Source organism: Falco peregrinus, chromosome 3 (genome assembly GCF_023634155.1).
Source record: "Falco peregrinus isolate bFalPer1 chromosome 3, bFalPer1.pri, whole genome shotgun sequence".
NCBI classification, from domain to species: domain Eukaryota; kingdom Metazoa; phylum Chordata; class Aves; order Falconiformes; family Falconidae; genus Falco; species Falco peregrinus.
In genome coordinates, this window is record NC_073723.1 from 32,151,851 (window position 1) to 32,172,368 (window position 20,518).

General features: G+C 42.7%; 2 protein-coding genes across 6 annotated transcripts; one reads left to right on the forward strand and one right to left on the reverse strand.

The window, feature by feature from the left end:
- Positions 1-10,553: 10,553 nt before the first annotated feature.
- On the reverse strand, positions 10,554-19,124 carry PDP1 (pyruvate dehydrogenase phosphatase catalytic subunit 1). Of its 5 annotated transcripts, XM_055800362.1 has the most exons (3): positions 18,172-18,324; positions 17,672-17,706; positions 10,554-14,506 (listed from the first exon to the last, which is right to left on the reverse strand). In XM_055800362.1, the coding sequence occupies exons 2-3, from the start codon at positions 17,700-17,702 to the stop codon at positions 12,855-12,857; spliced, it is 1,683 nt and encodes a 560-aa protein (XP_055656337.1). In that variant the 5' UTR covers positions 17,703-17,706; positions 18,172-18,324; the 3' UTR covers positions 10,554-12,854. The 5 variants fall into 5 exon arrangements, with proteins under 5 accessions (XP_055656337.1, XP_055656339.1, XP_055656338.1 ...); XM_055800364.1 differs by lacking the exons at positions 17,672-17,706; positions 18,172-18,324 and adding an exon at positions 18,793-19,124; XM_055800363.1 differs by lacking the exon at positions 17,672-17,706 and having other exon boundaries at positions 18,172-18,321.
- On the forward strand, positions 17,875-20,154 carry LOC129784178 (uncharacterized). Its single transcript, XM_055800366.1, has 2 exons — positions 17,875-18,217; positions 19,284-20,154. Exons 1-2 carry the CDS (start codon positions 17,875-17,877, stop codon positions 19,538-19,540), a joined length of 600 nt encoding a protein of 199 aa, XP_055656341.1. The 3' UTR covers positions 19,541-20,154.
- The last annotated feature ends 364 nt before the right edge of the window (positions 20,155-20,518 follow it).

Consider the following 20,518-nt stretch of genomic DNA (forward strand, 5'->3'; position numbering starts at 1 on the left):
GCCTCCAGGGCTTGCACATCAACCTCAGGTGTGAAGTGAGGTTATTGTTTGCATATTAATCCTTAACAATTTGCTGTTTTTAAACCTAGGCAACTTGCACAGATCAGCCCAGTTTGCCCAGCAAAGGGCTACCAACATTACCCATGAGGAGGAGCCCAATTTACAAATAATTCATTACAAAAAAAAAAGACTGGCAGTTCTGGTTAGCTAGCTAAACAGACAAGTGAATAATCACTGCTTGTCTAAAGAAAAAGTGTTTCTTTCAGCAAAACTCCCATCAGGAAGACGATTCACCAGTCAGGGGATGTTTTCCTAAGTACATTATCCCAACTTTTCCCAATTACTGGGAGAACAGATGTTTCATAACTGGAAACAAACCCAAACAGAAGGAACATCAAAGACCAACTGCCTACAAACAAGAGCCTACAAAATCAAATAAAAGCACCTAACTAATCTCACAGGCTGATTGCTGTGTTACTGTAGCCTGGTTTGGCTTTTTCTTAAACTGTAGTAGTTATAATGCTGAATGCGTTTTGTCTGGGCAAGAAGGTGCGATTAAGCAAAATTGGTCCCCTGGAGACTATTGGATGATGCTGAAAGAAAACAGCAAAGTTTAGTGGAAAGTTTTACACAGTAAAATAAAGTTATTATATGAATGCGTAACAGCAGTTTGCATTTCTAATGTACTGTGCTAATTGCAGTATATCCCAAAAAGCTTAGTTCAACTTGGCAGTGGCTTTGTAAATAACCTCATCACTATTTTATGGCTATAAAAATCTGTAGAACTGACACATCAGGGAAGATGGGCAAGCATGCAAAGTGCCTGTTCAGTTGTGATTTCCCTTGCCTGATTTTCAGATGCCTGAGTCTTCAGAGAGCCATTTGAAGTCAAAAGGATGCATGTGCACTCTGAGCCTGCACAGGCACAGGCTTTGCAATTGTAATGCAAAGCCTGGGGTTTGCAAATTAAAGTGTCCATGTTTCACAACTCCATCTTGCGCAACTTGCCTATGGTTACCCAGTCATGCCTGGCAGAGCAAGGAACAAAATCCATTTCTGTCAAAGACTAGTAAAAGGCTGCCAGATGCCTCATGAGAACCTGCAAGAATTTCTCTTGAATTCATTTGAGCTGGGGTTTCATTCAAGACATCGTTCACGTAAATGGGTGACAGCTCAATTCTCAGCTGACTCACTTTCTCTAAAAGCAGCACGGTTTTTCCTTCTTGTTTATACATTTGTTTTATGTACCCAGAATTCAGAGTAAGGTAAGTGGTTTCTCTCTTTTTATCTGCCTGTTGCTATCCTGATTACTTTGTTTTCTTAATTTGCTGCCCACTCTGCAAAATAAAATTACCTGAGCTGTTTTTTAAGACTTCAGAAAAAAAATCTTATGGCTATAGTCTTTTTCTTGTGCTCTTTGCATTATTCAGAAACAAGTACTTTCACAAGAGCCAAGACTGTTTTAATGAAGTTGATTAAATGCTGAATTTTTACATTCTAAAAAAACTGCCCCACCATGATATTGGCTGGTGGGTCAGCCCAGAAGGGCAGAAACAATCCGGGGATTATTGGAGTGCACTGATGAGAACTTCTTAATGAAGATGATCACAGAGCCAACAAGAGCAAGTGCCCTCCTGGACCCCACACGTACAACCAAGGAAGAACTCACTGGGGATGTGAAGGTCACAGGCAGCTTTGGCTGCAGTGGCCGTGAAAGGTGGAGGATTCTAAAAGGAGGGAACAAGGTAAGTAGCACGATCAGCCTCTGGACTTCAGGAGAGTAGACTGTGGGCCCTTAAGTACCTACTTGGAAAAATCCAGTGCCTCCCTAGAAAGGAGAGGGGACCAGGAGAGCCAGCTGGTCTGCAAGTATCACTTCTTCTAGCTCCAGAACAACCCACCTTGATGTGCAGGAAATCAAGCAAAGGCAGCAGGTGGCTGCAAGGATGAGCAAGGAGACCCTGACAAAGCTCAAATAGAAAAAGGAAGCATGCAAGAGATAGAAGCAAGGGCAGGTGACCTGTGAGGAATATAGAGACACTGTCCCAGCATGCAGGGACAGGAAAGCCAAAACCCATCTGGAGTTGAATCTGGCAAGGGATGTAGAGATCAGCAAGAAGGACTTCTACAAGTGTTTCAGCTGCAAAAGGAAGACCAGGGAAAATGTGGGCCTGCTACTGAATGGTGTAGGTAAAAAAATTATATGGAGAAAGCTGAGGTAGTCAGTACCACCCTTGTTTTGTTTTTTTACTGGCGAGACCAATCTTCAGGAATCCCATGCTCCTGAAACCTCTGAGAAAGTCTGAAGTAAGAGAAGTGGAGGAAGATCAAGTTAAGAAACACTTTAAAACAAAAGTGTGGGGGCATACTAAAGTCCATGGGGCCTCATGGTATGCATCCATACCTTCTGAGAGTACTAGCTGACGCCATTTTGAGGCCACTTTTTATTATCTTTGAAAGGTTATAGTGATCAGGAGAGGTTCCTGAACAGTAGAAAAGAGCAACTATCACTCCTGTCTTCAAGGGCAAGTAGGAGGACACAGGGAACTACAGGCTGATCAGCCTCATCTCTGTCCCCTGGAGGGTGATGGAGCAAGTATTGCTGGAGACCACCTCCAAACCGCTGAGGGACAAGGTGACTGGGACTTCGTAATCACATAGCCCTGCAATACAGCATAGCCATTGCTAGTAACAGGCCACAGGCGCTGTACTGAGTTTGCAAGGCCTCAGGACTGAGGCTTGCCAGGCTTGCTTTATCCAAACTTCCCTTGACCCACCTGAAGCTTTGGTCCACTTGACTGAGCTGTGACAGCAGTTTCTCTGACTGGGAGGTTGAGCAGGAGGGTTGGATTAGATGTCCAGAGGCCCCTGCCAACCTCAACCATTCTGTGATTCTGTGAAAATAGATTGAGGAAATTAACTCAGAGTTTGTGTTGCTTCAAAGAACTCCACAGCCCATTTTTTAAATCACTTGACTTCTTAAGAAAACTTCAAACCACAATTTCCTCCTTATTCTGACCCTTTCTTTTTCTGATTCAAGTGACTAATTACAGATCATGAAGGAATGAATAGTAAAGAGCTGATGTAAAGTGTTTGGGAGGAGTTTATTCAAATTATTAAGTGACAAAATACTGGTTTAGTTTGACTCAAATTTTAAGAAAAAAATAAAACTAGCCTGCTCTTTTCATTGCTCCTCCGAGCAGTAATTCAGCAAATTAATTTGTGTGAATGGAATTAAGCATATGAAAATTAATACACATTTTGAATCCAGAATTCCTTTAGCAGCCATTGTAACTTACAATGTTTCTTAGTTTTGTCCTACAAATACACCTGTAAAGACCCATATCTTGTATAAGTCGATTGGTTTTTAAAATCAGTAGATCAGAACTGGTACCAATTTGATCAAACATTTTCTCTGTCATTATTAGTCACTAGGTTTTTTATTTCCTTTTACCCCTCTTTTACAAGAAAACTTCGAACTTACAGTGGAAAATATTTAATTTTTGTTGCTGGTTTAGGTTTTTTCCCCCAGCTGGAAATGGATATTTTACTTCACATTTTATAATCTTTCATCCAGACTAATAATGTTTTTACTGTATTAAAATATAGGACTGCCCATTAAGTTATTACACCTAAGATCTGTGTCAATTTTTTTTATTATCTTTGGGGTTTACATTCCTGTCCTGCTTTGCTGTTGGGTCTGAATATATTATTGTCCCTGCTAACCTAATACTCTACAACCTCATATTCTGCTTAATGCAGTCAATTGAACAATCCACTATTGCAAAGTCCAAATGCATGTTGGACTTATGTTCCTGGCAGGTTCTGCCCACACAGTCACATCACCAATACAGGCTTATTCACTGTGCTACCAAACCCCCACCAGTGGAATATTTCAGGAACTAAATTTATCTCAGAGGAAGTTTCTGGAAATGAAATATTCCCCAAAACCATCTTATGATAAAATTTTAGTTATTTGCCTATAAAGCTGTAGCTACCAAACATCACATGATGCACCCAGTTTTGCAACAACTCTGTCACCTGATTAATTACTCCCCTCTCAGTAGTACTTGACCCAGCTGTCTCTGATGACTGGCAGGATCCCCAGGTGCCCCGAAGACACATACATACCCACAGCATGCTCTTCTCTTGAGTGAGGGTGATTTAAGATAAACAAAATCAACTCTATCTTCAGGATAGCAGCATTCACCCAGGTATGGAGAACTAGAAAAACTTGTTGAGCAAGGGAATACCACAATGATTAGTATTAATTTCAGCAGCAACTGGTGCAATGCATGAGAGCAAAACTTCTGGTTTTGCATTTTAACCACCATGGAAATCTCAGCATATAGTTGCTTTTAACGACATTGTATGCCAAATAACTTCCCATAGTCTACAAGCACAGCCTTAGGGCCCAAAAAATCTCTGAAAAACCATACAGCCATCATTCAAACAAGAAGACTTTTAGAAAAAGAAAATCAAGTGGCACAAAAACAAAAGGGAATAGAGAAAAATAATTCCCATGAGGCTGTAGTACAAAGAAAAAGATGTAATAGACTGACTGTGTTATCCTTGACAATGCATTAAAGCAGCTACATGAACTTGTGTGCCACTTCTGTTCTCCCTTCCTTTCAATGGGTGTTCCTCAGCTCTGAATATCATTGCTTTCCTCTTAGTCTTTCTGATCCTTTTTTTCCTCCTTTCTCACAGCTTCCTTTCTTCTGCACTGAGATGGCAATGTAAAAATCAGAAAGGTACTGTTATGTAATGTGCACAGTCCTTAGTTTTTAAAATTTCCTGCACTCATACATTTCTCTTGATAACCTGTATCTCTGTTACCATGTTTGCACAAAAACAGTAAAGCAAACATCATTTAAAAAAATAAAATCAAAACAACAGCACTTGTACATTGTTTGGCTTTTTTTTTTTTTTTAAAGCAGCAGCTTTTTTGGTCTTCAGCTTGGGCATTCAGCTGTTTCTGATCTCACATGCAGCATGCTGTTTGCTTTTTGGTTTGTGGCTGTTTTTTCCTTCTGAGCTGAACCATGACACCAGCAGTAACTGATACAGCATCTTTCTATTCATAACCATCACTGATATCATCATAGTTTATTGTGCTGCCTTCTGCATGTTGTGACACACATGTAAGTTTTCACATGTACAATTTCAACTTTAAAAATGCATTATGACATGATTTTTTCCTCCTTCCATTTTCCTACTTTATCCTGGTGGGGTTTTTTTAGGATTCACATCCATTGCACCTGTGTACTCAGAAAAACTCCCACGTTCTGTTCCTTTTCTGAACCTAACTACTCGCTGCCATTTCAGTCATTGCCTCACAGTTCATGACGTGCTTTCTCTGTCTCTTCATTAGCTAGACAAATCTTCCCTATTTTTTATTTTTAAGAGTTAGCTGCTGCACTGAGTGAGAGCTTCCAAGCACCCTTCCTGCAAGAATCCTGCAAACACTTGATCTCCTATCAAAGGGACTTTCATGATTCCCTGACTTCATCACTGACCTTTTAATCTCACTGCTGTGACATGCTTCAAAGGCTCCTGTGAGCTGCTGCATTAGGAAATAGAAATGCCGGAGTGCTATGGCCCTAATAAAGCAGGCATCAAAATTCTCTGAATTGTGTCTTTTACCAAATTCAGTAATGATATATTCCAACTGTTTGAACTCAGACAATTTTAATTCACAAATGTTGTTTGCTACAGTGGCTTTACCATGCCATGATACCAGCATGAATGTTTGCCAGCTACCAGTCTGAAAAATTTTTGTTATTTTGGGGGGCCTAATCTTGAATGACTTTCTCTCCTCCTTGTACCTTTCTGTTTAGTGGATTTTCATAGTAGTTCCTTGCATACTCTTGACAAAGAATGAGGAGTAGTCAGTAGCCTTCTGCAGCTCTAAGAAGTGCATACCTTGCATCAATTCTGTGGAATATAGATTCTTTTCACCTGCTGAAGACGACTTGGCATGACGTTATATAAGCACGGCCCAAATATAAAAAACCCACAAAAAAAGACTGTCAAGTGTGTGTCAAACACCCACCATTTTTTAATGCTTATCTATCTTTCTGACATTGAGCTAGACAGCTTCTCAGACTCTTTCATGTCAGTGCTCGCTAAGCAGTGCATGGCACCTCAGTGTCCGTTTCTAGACCAGATTCCCTGACGCAGTTTGGCAGCAGTCTGACTGCCATTGCCCCATTACAGTGCTGCCAACCTGCCTGCTAGAAGACTTTTCCCCTCTGTACTACCAACTACAAGTTAGGGTTGTTTTTTTCCATAGTATTTTGGCCTTTTACAAGCTGGACTATTTTGATAAAAAATTCCTGAATTGGGGAGACAGTGTGTTTTTATTTCTTTTTCAGATAAAGGGGAACTATGTAAAGGCCTGGATTATCTTTTCTACAGACCTGTCCTTACCATTGAGCTTAGTAGTAGAATAAATAGAACAAATTCCTTGATCAGCTGTGTTGTGAGCTTTACTATAGATTCCTACTCATTCAAACTAGAAGGAATGCTGAACTCTGTTGCAAGCGCAGGTTTCAGAGGGTTACGCCAAGGAAAACACACTGCTCACTTAACTGTTAAACACCAGCAGGGCTCTGTAACAGGCAAAGCGAAGGGACTCCTTGGGGCAATAGCAGCACGTCATAGCTCATGACAGCCATATCCTGCACAGCACCTGTGTAGAGCAACACAAGTGTTGCCACTGGGCTTTCATATGCACTTCCATATAACTACAGGGCCAAAGGGCAAGAACAGGCCCTTAGAATAGGGCCTCTTGGAAGTACGTTAGGTACAACACAATTTAAGAACCTAGATAACAGTTATTACGCAGAAGTGGCAGATGCAAAAACTGCAGGATCACTGTATCCTTGCATACACTGGAAAGAATAGTTAAGATTTGCCTCCAGACAACACCTAAATGGAGCTGCCTATATGTGGCCAAGGTGACTAAGCTTCTATTACACTCAATGGAGTTTAATGTAGGTGTGGAGTAGGCTGAATAACTATTGAGACTCCACAGCATGCACTGAATACAGCTCTGCTACCTGTTAACAGGAGCTTCAACACCCAGTATGTAGGCACACACAGAAGTATCCAAGTTGAGGTGTCTTAAGACAAAGCTGGTATCTACCCACAACAGACAGTGACTAAATATCCATGGGAAAACGCTGAGTTTTGCAGGAGGGCTGTATTGATGCAGCATGCTGTACAGATTAATACACCTCGCTTCTTAGCGGGAGTAATATAACCCTGTTACGCACTGCTCCCCTATAGCTGGGTCTTCTGTAGAGCAGCCCGTTTTTGTTAAGAGATGAATGAAGGTTTACCTTCTCCTCCCTCTAGAAGAGGCTGCTGTTACGGAAGCACCATTCACTCCTCTCACAGCTGTCTGAAAACTAGGAACACTGACTGATTACCATTAGCCACCTTAATAAGCTTTCATATAATCCATAAAGTCCTGGAAAACCAGTATTTTTATATTAGCCCAGCTGTTGAGACACCACATCGGGCAAGGAAGTACCAGGGATGGGCAGCAGGAGAGACCTACAGAATTAATGATTATAGGCTTGCAACAGCTCTGACAAAGACCAAAGACATAGGGAGCTGACTCATTTCATTAACATACAAAGCTTTTGAATGAAACTGAGTGGTTGTGTGTCAGCTCATGGGGTGCTGCCTGGTAACATCAAGGACTTCCCTGTTTTCTATTAATAATTTTCCTTGTCTTTCAGTATCATGTGATTTGAAGGTTAGACAGACTTTACTGGATTAATTTTGCAATTAAGAGGTGAGACAGTACATAAAGTGCTACCTAGATATAGGATATTAAAAATGAACAGCTTGTTCATGATGCTATATAAAAAGTTTGGCATTAGCAAGTTTTATTAAATAGGATTTCCTAGCTAAAAAGATCTAATAGAAGGTCTATAAATAAAGGATAATTTTTGTTCAAAGGAAGATCCACCATGATGGTAGCAAAAAGCTTCCTGCATAAAACACCCCTGCAACCTGTGATTACTTATTCACACTAGGAACCATAAGAACAGATACACATTTCATTTGTTTTTCCACCACCACCACGCCCCCAACATGTAATGGGAGAACTATCCCAAAATAGTCTACAGCCACCCTGCACCTTTGTGTTTCCTCTACTGCAGAGGTATGATGACAGAACATTCCTGTTTAGCTTTAAACTACAGGCTAATTAACACTGTATTTTAAAGGTGTAAACTAAAGAAATAACTCCTCATCAAGATTTGATAAATCAGGTTAATGGTAAGCCGAGAAATATTCTACCAATGAGTTTACATACATTTTATCTGACAACATGCTCCGGACAAAGGGACAATATTACTTGTTTGCACAGCAATTAAATATACTGTAGCTGTTGAATAAATAATTTAATCCAGAACACATTAGCAAGCCTTTTTCCTGCACAAATACTTTAGTCCTAGAAAAGACATCAATACATCCTGCAATCACTGTTGAATAAAAAACAAAACAATTGGGAAGATCCTGAAACTGAAGGCACTTGGCAAAGGAGAGCTTTCAATTAAAAACAGGGGAAAAGGACAAAACAGTTAACCTAGCGTGAGAAACCATGAATGTATTCATTCCAATGTCTGCTTCATTTTAAGCATATTTGTTTTAACATAGGACCACATACACAACAATGAACTCTCTCCTTAACTTCTGTATTTAAGCCTCTAAACAGAGCATAAAGCAGCAGCAGCCAAAACAGTTCGGGGAAACGCTACCACACCTGAAGCACCTCTCAGCAGAATACAGATTATCTTCTCTGGAGACAGACACTTTGGACTTCCTCATTTTGCTAAGCTAAACCGAAGTTCTTCACTATACATACAGCAAGAGAACATCATCAAGCTGCAGCATGCCATCTGGCAGGCTAGAAGAAAGTTACTCGCACCCATAGCATGTGCTTCATTCTAAGCGTCAGGAAATTGAAGATGAGGCATTTTAGCCACACCTTCCAGCTCCACATATTTTATTTGTTTATACATTACTGAACAACAACCAGGAGCTGCACAAGTTTCTTACACAAGATCTAACGTGGCAAGTAAAAGATGCCAACTACCTTGGCATCCCAGACCACCTTGTGCTAGCAAAATGCTGTTCTTGGGCTGCTGTGCACAGCACTGATCATGGCATTCAGCAGTCCATGCTCACAAAGGTCACTGGTGCAAATCAGATGGCATGTATTCATCAGTCATGAAACCAGGTGGATTGTCTGCATCAGGGAGCTTTGGACACCACAGATGTTTAAAATAGAAACTGGAATTATCCATCTATGCCAGCATCTCATTACCAATATGGCTTCCCACTGAAGAAGGGCAGAGCAGACTAGCCATTTGGCAGAGCACTTACCAGAAATAGTTACCAGGTATCTTCCTGCTCCAGAATTGTTTTAAGTACAAGGACCTGAGTTTAAGAGTATAATGACAAACAACATTTAGTGATAAGACTATGCTCCTTGCTGTATGTGTCATGTTTTAAAAGTTTGCTATATGCAAAACTCTGCCCTGCAATGAGAAAATTAATGGAAAGGGAAAATAATTTTGTAAGCTCTGTACTTCCCAAGTCATGCACACAAGAGGCAAATAGAGAATACAGAAGTTATAACAGTAGGTGTCCAAATTATACGTATGTATGTATGTGCAAATATAACGCACATATTTTGAACACAAGGGAACAGAGTTAACAGAGCCTTAAATTGGAAGCATAGAATCAGAGAATTTAGGTTAGAAAAGACCTTTGAGATCGTCAAGTCCAGCCATTAATCCAGGACTGCCAAGACTAAGAAAAGACCTTCCACTCTTGCCTTGTGTTACTGTTAAACAGTTCTGCCAACACACTCATCTAGAACAGTTTTAAAGATTTAAGATTTAAGATTTAAAGGTGAACTTGAACACTTGTGCCAACCAACCCAGAAGGATGGTTGAGCCATGTATTTGCAGCTGTAAAACCTCCATTTAGAAAATTAATCACAGCATCCCCCCTAAGTAGCCACACTTTCTGCAATGCAACAAGTCTGGGAGACAACACAAACAGAACATGTCACCCACCTGCAGCAGAAGATCAACGTCCATCTAGGTTACCATCAAGTCTTTCTTATGCCATTTCAATCTGCACATAAATATTTCACATTGTTTACAACATGTTGTATTGCTTTGTATAGGGTACAGTCGACAAAGTAATGATCTCGAATTATGCTGCTCTACGTGTAGCATTGCCACCGAAAGTCATCATGAGATGATGGGAACAGAGACATGCAGTGACATTGACGGAAAGGTCTGAGCTTTGCTGCCAGAGGGCGGCAGCACCAGCATGCCCGATGCAGAGGTTCAAGCCTCTGAAGTCCAATCCCGAGTCTGTTTCCATTTATACCGTGTTTGGCCATTTGGTCTATTCATAACAGTGTCTACACAGAGTACATTCACGAACGACAAGTAATCCACAACCTTCAGCCCTAGCAAAATAGCTATCACATTCTATATCAAGCCAATACACATCAATTTCTGCGTAATTGATCATTTTATTGGAATCTGTTAAAAGATATTTGTTCAGACCACCTGTTCAGCAGGCAGTTATGCTGTGTCTGTTCACTGCATACATACTGAGCAAGTCTCCAAGCAATACATATTATTTTGTCTGACCCCATACATACACATCTTTATTGCAAAAAGCAGCTTTTCCTCAATAAAAGTTGTATCCATGGGACCAATGTTTCTTTCTTCTAGCTATGACTTGTACCAAATCCATATCAATAATCATAGGTTAAATACATCAATACATGTAATAGAGCTTTAACAGTAAAAAAGTATGAAAAGTTAAATACTGCAACAGCTTAGATACATACTGCATTTGAATGATAGAGCATAAAGTCTATGACCTAGCTAATGATACAGTCACCAAAACACAACATACAGAAGCAATGTCAACAGCCAGTACTTGTCTAAGCATTTCAGAGTTCCCTTTCCCCTTCAAATAAAGGGCTGTGCACATCTTGAATGAACTCAGATATCATTAACCTTGCAGCAACATTGATCCTGATATTTAAGGCTGCGCAAAAAACCAGACATATAAAGCTGCAGGCCACTAAGTATACGTAGCATTTTTGAGTTTGATGAGCCAATGTTTACTATAGCACAGGTTCATTGTTCAGCTAAGTGTACCCTCTGTAACAGTAGCATTAATTGGCAATATTTCTATTTAAAAGTGCCAAATTACTTAACCAAAATATGCTAGGTTTTTAAAGTGTCATTTTAACTACCTATGATGAAGACTAGGGAGGTATTTTAGCTGAAACACCATGGTAAAGTAAAATAAGCTGACCTGTTGTTCTCTTAACACAAGAATCAAGTTACACGTGTTCTCTTGGTCATCAAGAGCTGATATTTGATCCAGCATTTGAGATTTTAACCTAGGGCAGGTTATAAACCTGCATACAATGCAACATACCTAAAATAGAGGCAATGCTGACTTCAGTTGTCGGTCCCTACTTTTTTACAGTTAAAGCCCAACAACTTCAGGCATGCGAATTATAGCCAACCTTTTAATTTCAAATTCAACCACTATAAGTCAGAGCAACCCATTTCAGAGACTGCTCTATGACAGTGTTCTGGACTGTAAGAACATGCATACACCAGCTGTTCAGAAACACAGAGCTACTAATAAAGAAGTTGCTAGGAAAAACCATTAAACATACACATGCAATGCCGGTTACATTTCCCAACTAAAACACTATTTACAAGCATTACTTCAATTTTTATAATTTGTTAACCCAACTTACAAATATGAGTTCAAGTGCAAGACATCCAATATGTGACCATTTGAAATAGTCAAGGTGAAGATGAGTGCAAATTACAAAGCCACAAAGAGGTTAATGATTTCCTGATCTTTCCAGATGAAAAATTTATTTACCAGATAAGTAACATCAGACAGGGGTGGAGTCCATGAAGGACATGACCTTTAGGAAAGCCAACACAAATCTTGACCAACGACACTTTTTGAAAAGTATTGGAAATTTCTTCATACTGCCAACTGAAGTTCTCCACAAAGTTATCTGATATCTTACTGCATGTTGTAATGTATTATTGCCCTACAAGTTGTGCAGAAACCACAGCCAAAAAACTATTAATGCACAAGGAATTCAAAGTTACCGTGAAAAGATACAATTAAGCTGTAACAGAATCTCAGGTACTGATTATGGCTTAGACCTGCATTGAAAGTCCAACACTTAGACAAACATCCTGAAGTTAATGACATTGTCTATATGAAAGTTAGACAACTTTGTTACACTGAAGACTTGGTTAAAGTAACATTCCACTTAGAAACAGCAGACAATATGTTCACTAACAGCCTCATCTCCTTCGCAAAAATTAGCCCTGTAAGAATTCAACAAAATCCCTTTTTACTCATCTTATCTTTAAGATAATGTGTAGATATTTGTAGATACTTATAAACAGGATTTATTTTTTGAACAGCCAAATCTTTGATAGTTAATTCTTTATCCTCCTTCCTGCCCCCATCCAAGTCTGCCAAATTCAAGACATCGTTCTAGCAGCATTCATGAAATCAATAGTGCAAAGTTATTACAAAAAAACACACTTTTCCCAAGCTGCAACATCCTCTTCAAGTTTGTATTAGGTCAATAGCACTTCCCACATATTTAGAGCTCTGGGGGAATGCAGGAACAAGACAGGCTAAATCTGCTGAGGGGGGGTTAGGGAGTTTTATTGTTGGGTGGTTGTTTTTTATTTGCTGCTCATACTGGCCATTGTTACAACTTTGGCAACTAGTTCACTACATTCAATTCACAGTTCCTCATTTTGACATGCACCTATAACATGCGAGTTGAACTGCACCACAATAATTGTAATGTCATCTCTATACATTCGAGCCAGCTCTTCTGGAAGACTAAGCATCTTGGACAGTCGCTCATGATCCACGGTGCCAAACTCATTGTTACCCACTGCATGACGTATCAGGTGAGTTGCTGCATTCTGATCTTCAAATACTGAAGAGATTCTTGCTCTCCTTTCTGTTAAGAGACCATGCATCTGTCCCAAAGTTACCTTATAGCCACCAACAGCTATTGGCTGTTGATGGTGAACACCAGTGAGGTACTCCCCTACAATTCTAGCCACATCTTGCCTGTGCATTGTCTCCCACAGCCCATCTGTGGCCAAAACCAGGAACTTGTCTTGTGGCCGTAATTTGTGATGTATGACTTCTGGTTCAGCTGTGAGGTATGGGGGAGTGTGATAGTTTGGAGGAATAAACTTTGTATATTCATTGTCATTCAGCTGATCAGGGCCCGATTCTACTACTCTCTTCTGTAGTTCAATACTCCATTTAAACTTCACATCACCAAAAGCTCTGAAAGGCATCAGGAGACCTAAGAGACGATCTTGTTTCACAAGACTTTTCTCTTCAGACTTTGGATGCTCCATTTTCACACGTTCCACTTCATGTTCGTTTTGTGCATTGTGGTCATAGGACAGATTAACTGCGGACCACGATCCATCTTCTTCCTGAACCCCAAGCATTGCCCTACTGTCACCCGTGTTGGCAATGTGCAAGTCAACACCATCCACATGGGCCACACAGGCAGTTGCACCAGAAAATGCTACTCGCAGTACTAGGTAGTTAAGAAAAGAATTGGGATCTCCTACTTGAGCTTCCAAAGAAATATCATTATCGAGCCTCTTAAAAGCATTAATTAAAGCTTCTTTCACATCTGTAGTCTCTCCACTGTTGAGATCAATCAGCTCCTGCCAGTAAGTTCTTAGACTACTGAAGTAAAGCTTGGAGGCTTCTTTGCTAAAGTAATCATTGGGATGCTTATGCCACTGTAAAATGGGCAGCAGAGCTCTGCCACTTTCCACAGCATTTTCTATTTCAAGTAAAGTCTCATGAGGTAACAAAGAGACAGCAATGTAGTAAAACAGTCTTTCACTGACAGCTTGAGCACAAGCACAGCCTGCATGGCCATCAAACACACCCAGAAGCATCCCTCTTGTCTGTAAGCAAGTGGCAGCACTCCTCCTGTCTTCTATTGGAGCATTAGCAGGCAACTGGTTGCTATCAAAGCCAAGAACAGAACTTACATTTTTACCATCAAATTCTGGAACTTTGAAACTGTACTCATTTGCCTTCAGAATACTGTTGACCTGTGGAGGAGTGAGGTAAAACCTCTGTGGTGCAGAAGCATAATCCCTTGCATGAATAAAGTGATTAAAGTTCTCCTTTGGCCTATAAAGTGCTGCAAATTTCTTCTGAGGTGCATATCTGAAGTGACCATGAGCAAAATGAGATGATAAACAACAGAGATGTTTATGGTGGCAGTAACACACAGTACTGCATATTCTGCTAATCTCGCAGTTACGAATCAACGGAAACAGATGAGCCGGTGCTGGCATGGCATCAGACAACAATGGTAGCCTGGAGCTTCGGACTGGAATTGCTGAAAGACAAGAGAACAACTATGCTTAGGGGGACAGAAAACAGATTTTTTTTCCCCAGAACTCTGTGTTAAGACATTTACAGCCCCTAACACAGTTGCTTATGATAGGAAGTTCATAGCTTCACAGGCCTTGAGACAGAAAAGGTATTGAGGTACTTGTCTGTAGATACCACATTGGGCTACAACAAAAAAGGTATACCATAATTAAGTTCAGCATGCATATTTTAGCTCTTATATCCACTCAGCAGGCAGGAAGTGAAAACATCCAGACAATGCAACTTCAAACAGAACGTTAAGACAATGCTTAGCATGAAGCATGCTACAGTATTGCCACCTTCCACAAGACTTGTGGAATTTGTTTTCCTGCTGATTTCCCAGCTGACAGAGCCAGACCAGGTAGAGTCACACAGGGAGGAAAACTTTCTATAAGGCTGAAGAGAAAGCACCTAACAGATTCAAGAAACAACTTTGAGGTGACATACAACTGGGTTTAAGATGAAGATGGTTTAGATGACAAAAGCAACTTGTAGGTCACATTCTTTAGACAATCACAAGTCAGCAGCAGGTTTTGTTTTCTCCCCGCTTTTACATATAAAAGTTCAAGCCTGCATAACACCATGGTGTACACACACAAAACAGCCACAGTGGTCTATGCAGGAATTTTCTAGCTTATCAGACAAAACCACAAGAGGTAGAAAGGAGATATATCTCTCCTACCACCAGCTCAGCTACCCCAGTAAGTTTTAGGATTACAAACTGCTTTAGAAAGCTAGTCAATTGAAGAATTATATGCAAGCTGCGTTTGCTTCCATGACTACAACAGAGCCCTGCACAATAGCCTAAAGCTAGTTCAGTGTTAAGATAAACTATTAAGCACTGCATCCAAGAAATGTATTCTTCTACTTTTTGCCACATCTAAAAACTTATAATTTCATTCTTCTCAAGACAGACTATTCTAACATACACTTCCCTGCCCCCATTTACAAACTGAATCACAACATTAACATGAGTGCTTCTTAAATCCCTTATTCACTATGCCTCAGTAGCCGGAAGTCTTTTAATGTTGTACTTGAAAAAACAGTTCCATAGTGGAAAAAGGTTTGAACTGTGCTTTCTGAAGTACACGTGGTTAAAGGGAATTCAATTTTCTCTTTCCAGCTTTTATAAGTTTCACTATAAAAGCTGCTTCTTAGAAAAGACCATTACAAGTTATCTTACACAAGGCTTACTGCAGTCCTAAGTACCAGTCTATCAGCACCACTGTATCTCAGCTTTAACTGTTCTACCAAATAAATGGATATTGCTGTGTTGTCCAGGGTGCTTTAAGCCAAGCAGGCATACCAGTATTTCAGATGAGACACAAGCCCTATAAAATATGCAGTAAGCCCTTATATATACTCAATCTGAAGAATTATGCACCACAGAAGGAACTGCATTCTGTGATCACTATTCTGTAAGCTTTCCATAGCTTCTGCCACAGGATTCCAATCACCAAGACCAGTTGAGAAGTGTCTGGAAATATATGAAGCTTCACCCCACTCTGTGTTGCAACAAAAGGCAGTAAGTCACATTCTTCCCTCCAAGCTTGCTTGCCATCCTTAAATAATCAGGAGTGGAGCCCATCTCTATCACAAGATACCCAAGTGCTGAAAGTAAGCTGGAATTCATGTTTCTACCACTCCACTGACTTCCCAGTATTAATGAGCGACTGTCAGTCTTAACATTTTCACAAATTTTTTGTTCATTGACCTCACTGACAGCCATGAAGACTGAACTGGCCAGTTTTCTGTTGTTCAGCCACCCGGAAGAGCTCCAGTTGTAGTTCTGTGGACCACAGCCAGCTGTCCAGGCACTCAGCAGCAGTGTATTGGCTTGAACTTCCAGACACATACTAAATTCATGTTAGCCATTTGCTTCCCAGAAACTATTTCTCCAGCCCAGACTTCACATGCATACAGCATAATAGAAGTAAACTGCAACTCCAAATATAGATTGCCTTCTAATTATAAGGGAGCTATTATGGTAACAGTTACGTATATTTCTTTACATGACATTTAAAAGCAGTTATTTTTCTTACAGAATTGTAACCTCAGGGTTCTACTGATGTGCCTGGCCTACAGCAGCACCTCTCATTCAGTGCTGGTCTCCCATTAGACAACTAAATCAAGTTCATCTGACTGCTAAGCATTTGCGTTCATGGCGCCACCGTGTTCAGACAGTTTTTTTGTTGATCCATGATGAAGCGAAAATAAAAGTGTACAACTGTTATAGGGGTTCTGCAGTGCCACCAGAGGATATTTTGCTGGTTTTTAATCATTAGGTTATCAAGTACCACATGAAATTCAAGAGGAAGTACTAAGAAGCTGGCCTCAAATCTTCCACAGACTGTATCTTTTACAGTAGAACCATGTCAGCTTAAAACACCAGTCTGTTTCACATATCAGATTTAATAAACCCTAATTGATTAAGTCAAAGAGAAATTCCAAGTTTGCCAAGCTGAAGTTATACTCTCTCCCATTTGTCCCTGCAACATTGATGCCCCAAATATAACACTTCAGCTAGCACTTAATTACTTTTAAGATCCCAAGTTCGTTACAGTTATTCAAAAGATGGCAGAGAAATAAAAGAGATTAAGTGAAAATTTTACAATCCTATCAAGATTTGTCAGATCAGAATCAAGCCAGTATACCTCTCCAAGCCCAGAACAGGGTACAAACACTACTTTTCAAGCTAGGAATATAGCCAATAGAGTCAGATGATCAATTTATGAGTTTTGCAGTACTACGCTGATAAAATGGAGAAAATATTACCCCTTCTTTTAATCAAGCCTTCTTATAACAGTACTATTAAGGCCGACTGATCCTGCATAGAGGTTCCCTCAAAACACCAGCCGTAACTGTGCCAAAGACACCCGTGGCTCCAAGTAAAAACACTTACCCCCGGTGCCTTTCATGAACTTGACAGACCTGAATGAATTAGCCTGTTGGAGAGGACGGGGCAGGAGGAAAGGAGAAACAAGAAGCATTCAACACAAGCAAAACCGTTAATCCTTCCCTCCGGCCAGGCCCCAACCCTCGGGCACAGCCCAGCCTGGCAGTCGCTACCCCGGGTCCCATCCGACCCCCGAGCCCAGCGCTCCAGCGAGAACCGGCGCGAGGTACATACCGATCCGCCTGGGCCCAGGGCACACACACATTCTCCTGTCACAACAAGAAGCCGCCAACATCCACAAAGCAGAAGCCCGAGGGGCGGGGGAGAAGCAAAGCAGAGTTTGTTAGAGAAGGCGGAGAGCTCCGACACGGAGGGAGGACGACAGAGAGGAGACACACACACCGCGCAGCCCTTCTGCCGCCGCCGCCCGCCTGGCGATGGGAGCGAGCCAGCTCCGCAGCGGCGCGCCCGGAGCAGCCCGCCGAGAGCTCGGCAGCCTCTGCCCCCGCCCCCCCAGGCGCCGAGCCCCCCGCCAGCCCCGCTCTCCCTTCGGCAGAGGCGGGATGCCGCTCCCGCTGGCCGCGGACAGGGCCCGCCCGCCAGCTCTGGGCGTCGCCGCGGCGCAGACCGCTACCCCCCCCCTCAGGCGCCGAGCGGCCCCGACATGGCCGCCCCTCCCCAGCCGCCCGCCTTCTGGCACGACCCCCTCTTCCCTGGGCCGCGCGGGCACAGACCTGGCCCCTTCCCGGACGGCTCAGCCCGGCTCCCCGGGCGGAACAGGTAAGCGGGTCGAGGGACCGAACGGCCCAAAACACCCACACACCCCCGCCGCTCCCAACCCCCGACAGCCGCCACGACCGCCTCACGCCTGCGGCCAGCGCGCTGCGCGGCGCTTTATAAAGGCCTGCGGCCCGCGGCGCGCCGCCCATTGGCTGCCGCGGAGGGCAAGGCGGGCACGTGACACGGAGGCTCGGCGGCAGCTGCGGGGGGGCGGCCGGGGCGAGGAGGGGGGTGCTGCGCGCGCGCGCATTGGGCAGGGGCGGGAAGGCGCGAACGCGGTGGCGGCGCGGGGCCCGTGCCCACCCCCCCCCGCGCTGTGTGCCTGAGGGGGGAGCCTGCCCACCTCGCTCCTACCCCTCCTATCCCTCCGCCGCCCCTCGCTCCTCCCTCCGCCGCATCGCCGCGAGGCGGGCCGAAGCTGCCCCTCCGTGAGGGAACCGCCGGTCGGAGGCCGAGCCCCGCCGCTTTCGGCAGGGAGGGAGGGAGTTTGAGGCGCGGCGAGAGCGAGTTCCCCTGCGGTACCCCGCGCCGGGCCGCCCGCCTTGCCCTCGGCTCTTCCTCCTCCTCCTCCTCACCCTGGGGACTGAGGCAGAGGTGAGGGATGCTGTGCCTGCGGCTGGCGGCTGCTCCCGGAGCGCTACGCGGGTGTTAGGCGTGATTACCGGCGATTTCCAGAGAAAAACCCGGCCTCCTGCTGGCGCCTGGCACTAAGTCGAGGAACTGAAGGGAAACCCGGGTGGCTCGTCCCGGACACTTGTCCTGCAAGTGTGGCCGTGCTACGTAGTCACCCGTGCAGCAGCCTGCCCCCCACGCATCTTTAATCAGGAGTCAGAGTCATTTAACTTGTGCCTGTTACGGAGACTGAAAATGGGAAAATTTCTAAAAGCTGCTGTACTTTGAATCAATTTTAGAGAGTGGGAAATGAGGGTATTTTTCCCTTGAAATGTTCATTAAGTGCCTTTAACAGTCACAAGGACGTTAGCTCTGCAAGAGACCGCAGAAGCCTGTACTGCAGTGTTTGATTTTTCTGTTTTTCATTTGCTCCCTGGTGTTCTGTCTTCACTAGAATCACTCCAGGCAAAGCAAGCTGCCACGGAGTGCAGACAGCCAGGGACCCTCAGCCCTGTGCTTCTGAGAAAGCCACGTTTGCTGCTGCCGCTGCTAGCAAGGAATGGTTTGAGGGCAATGGCTACCAAGAAGAACCGACCTTCCCCAGAAGAGCAGCACCTGTCATTCCTACCAGTGCGGCAGGAGCAGCAGCCACCCCTCTTCCTTTCTCTCCCCTCTGTTAGATACAATCCTGTCCCCATTCCACGTCTCTAGGGCAACGTTCAGTTTTGCATATGCTTTTGAGATACTTTGATTCAGCCTTATTCTTCATGCAATTTTTAAAATACACAAAGTATATAAATCTGACAACGTTTTGATTTCCTCGATCGTCTCTTTCTCTGTTTATAGATGCATGTGCTCTCACACCTTTCTATTTTCAGGGTGGCTGGGATGCCCACTTTGCTGTGTGTTGTTGGCAGCAGATGTTCAGCTAGCCTGGGAGTGTTGCAATTAGCATTCCTTTAGCAGCTGTAACAAAACATAGATTTTTGACTGTACTTGCATCTTTATCCAGTTGGTAGGATGTTTACAGCTATATACTGAAACAAGTATAGGAAACAAAGGAAAATCTGCACTTGGTGCCCAGAAGACTCAAGAGGTTGACTTGGGATATAAGAGTGGAAAGTGGTGCCCTGTGACCCTCTATATGAAAACCAGCTAGGAAGATAAAATGATGCCATCCTTAAAAATGCAAGTCTCCCGTGGTAGTAGTTGAAAGCAGAGAGTATTAACATTTCATTTATTAGTGTTCTGGGTGACTTTTGTGACATTTTTTTGTTTATCCAGAAATCTTTGAAGCTTATTTTGGAATTAAAAAAACAACCCAAAACATCTGAGAGACACCATTGTACATTAAAGACTTCATTAAATGTCATGGAAGCTGAATAATTTACATTCCTTTTTAGCAGTAGCACATTGTTAGAAAAATATTGGCAGAGAATGCTGTAACAACAATCATTTACATAATTTTCTGCTTGCAGCGAGAGTGACTGTAAAGCACCCAAGTTTAGAAATGTTCTTAAAGACTATGAAGGTGGCACAGTTAAGGGATCCTCTCGCCCCATCAGAAGGTAGAAGGGTGTGGGAAGATGGACCTGTGTCTGGGTGTATTTGAGTGATGGTTGTATGAGTAGATATGCAGAAATGGATTAGGATGAAGTCAGCACTGACCACCTCCTATTTCTAACTGGA

Bases quoted from the DNA above. Each gene is read 5' to 3' on its own strand.
- PDP1 (XM_013305609.3), bottom strand. From the start codon at position 17,531: ATGCTTCTTGTTTCTCCTTTCCTCCTGCCCCGTCCTCTCCAACAGGCT. The intron at 14,507-17,443 runs GTAAGTGTTTTT...CTTGTCTTTCAG, and splicing joins GTTCATGAAAGGCACCGGGG to CAATTCCAGTCCGAAGCTCC.
- LOC129784178 (XM_055800366.1), top strand. From the start codon at position 17,875: ATGGGAGCGAGCCAGCTCCGCAGCGGCGCGCCCGGAGCAGCCCGCCGA. The intron at 18,218-19,283 runs GTAAGCGGGTCG...TGTCTTCACTAG, and splicing joins CGGCTCCCCGGGCGGAACAG to AATCACTCCAGGCAAAGCAA.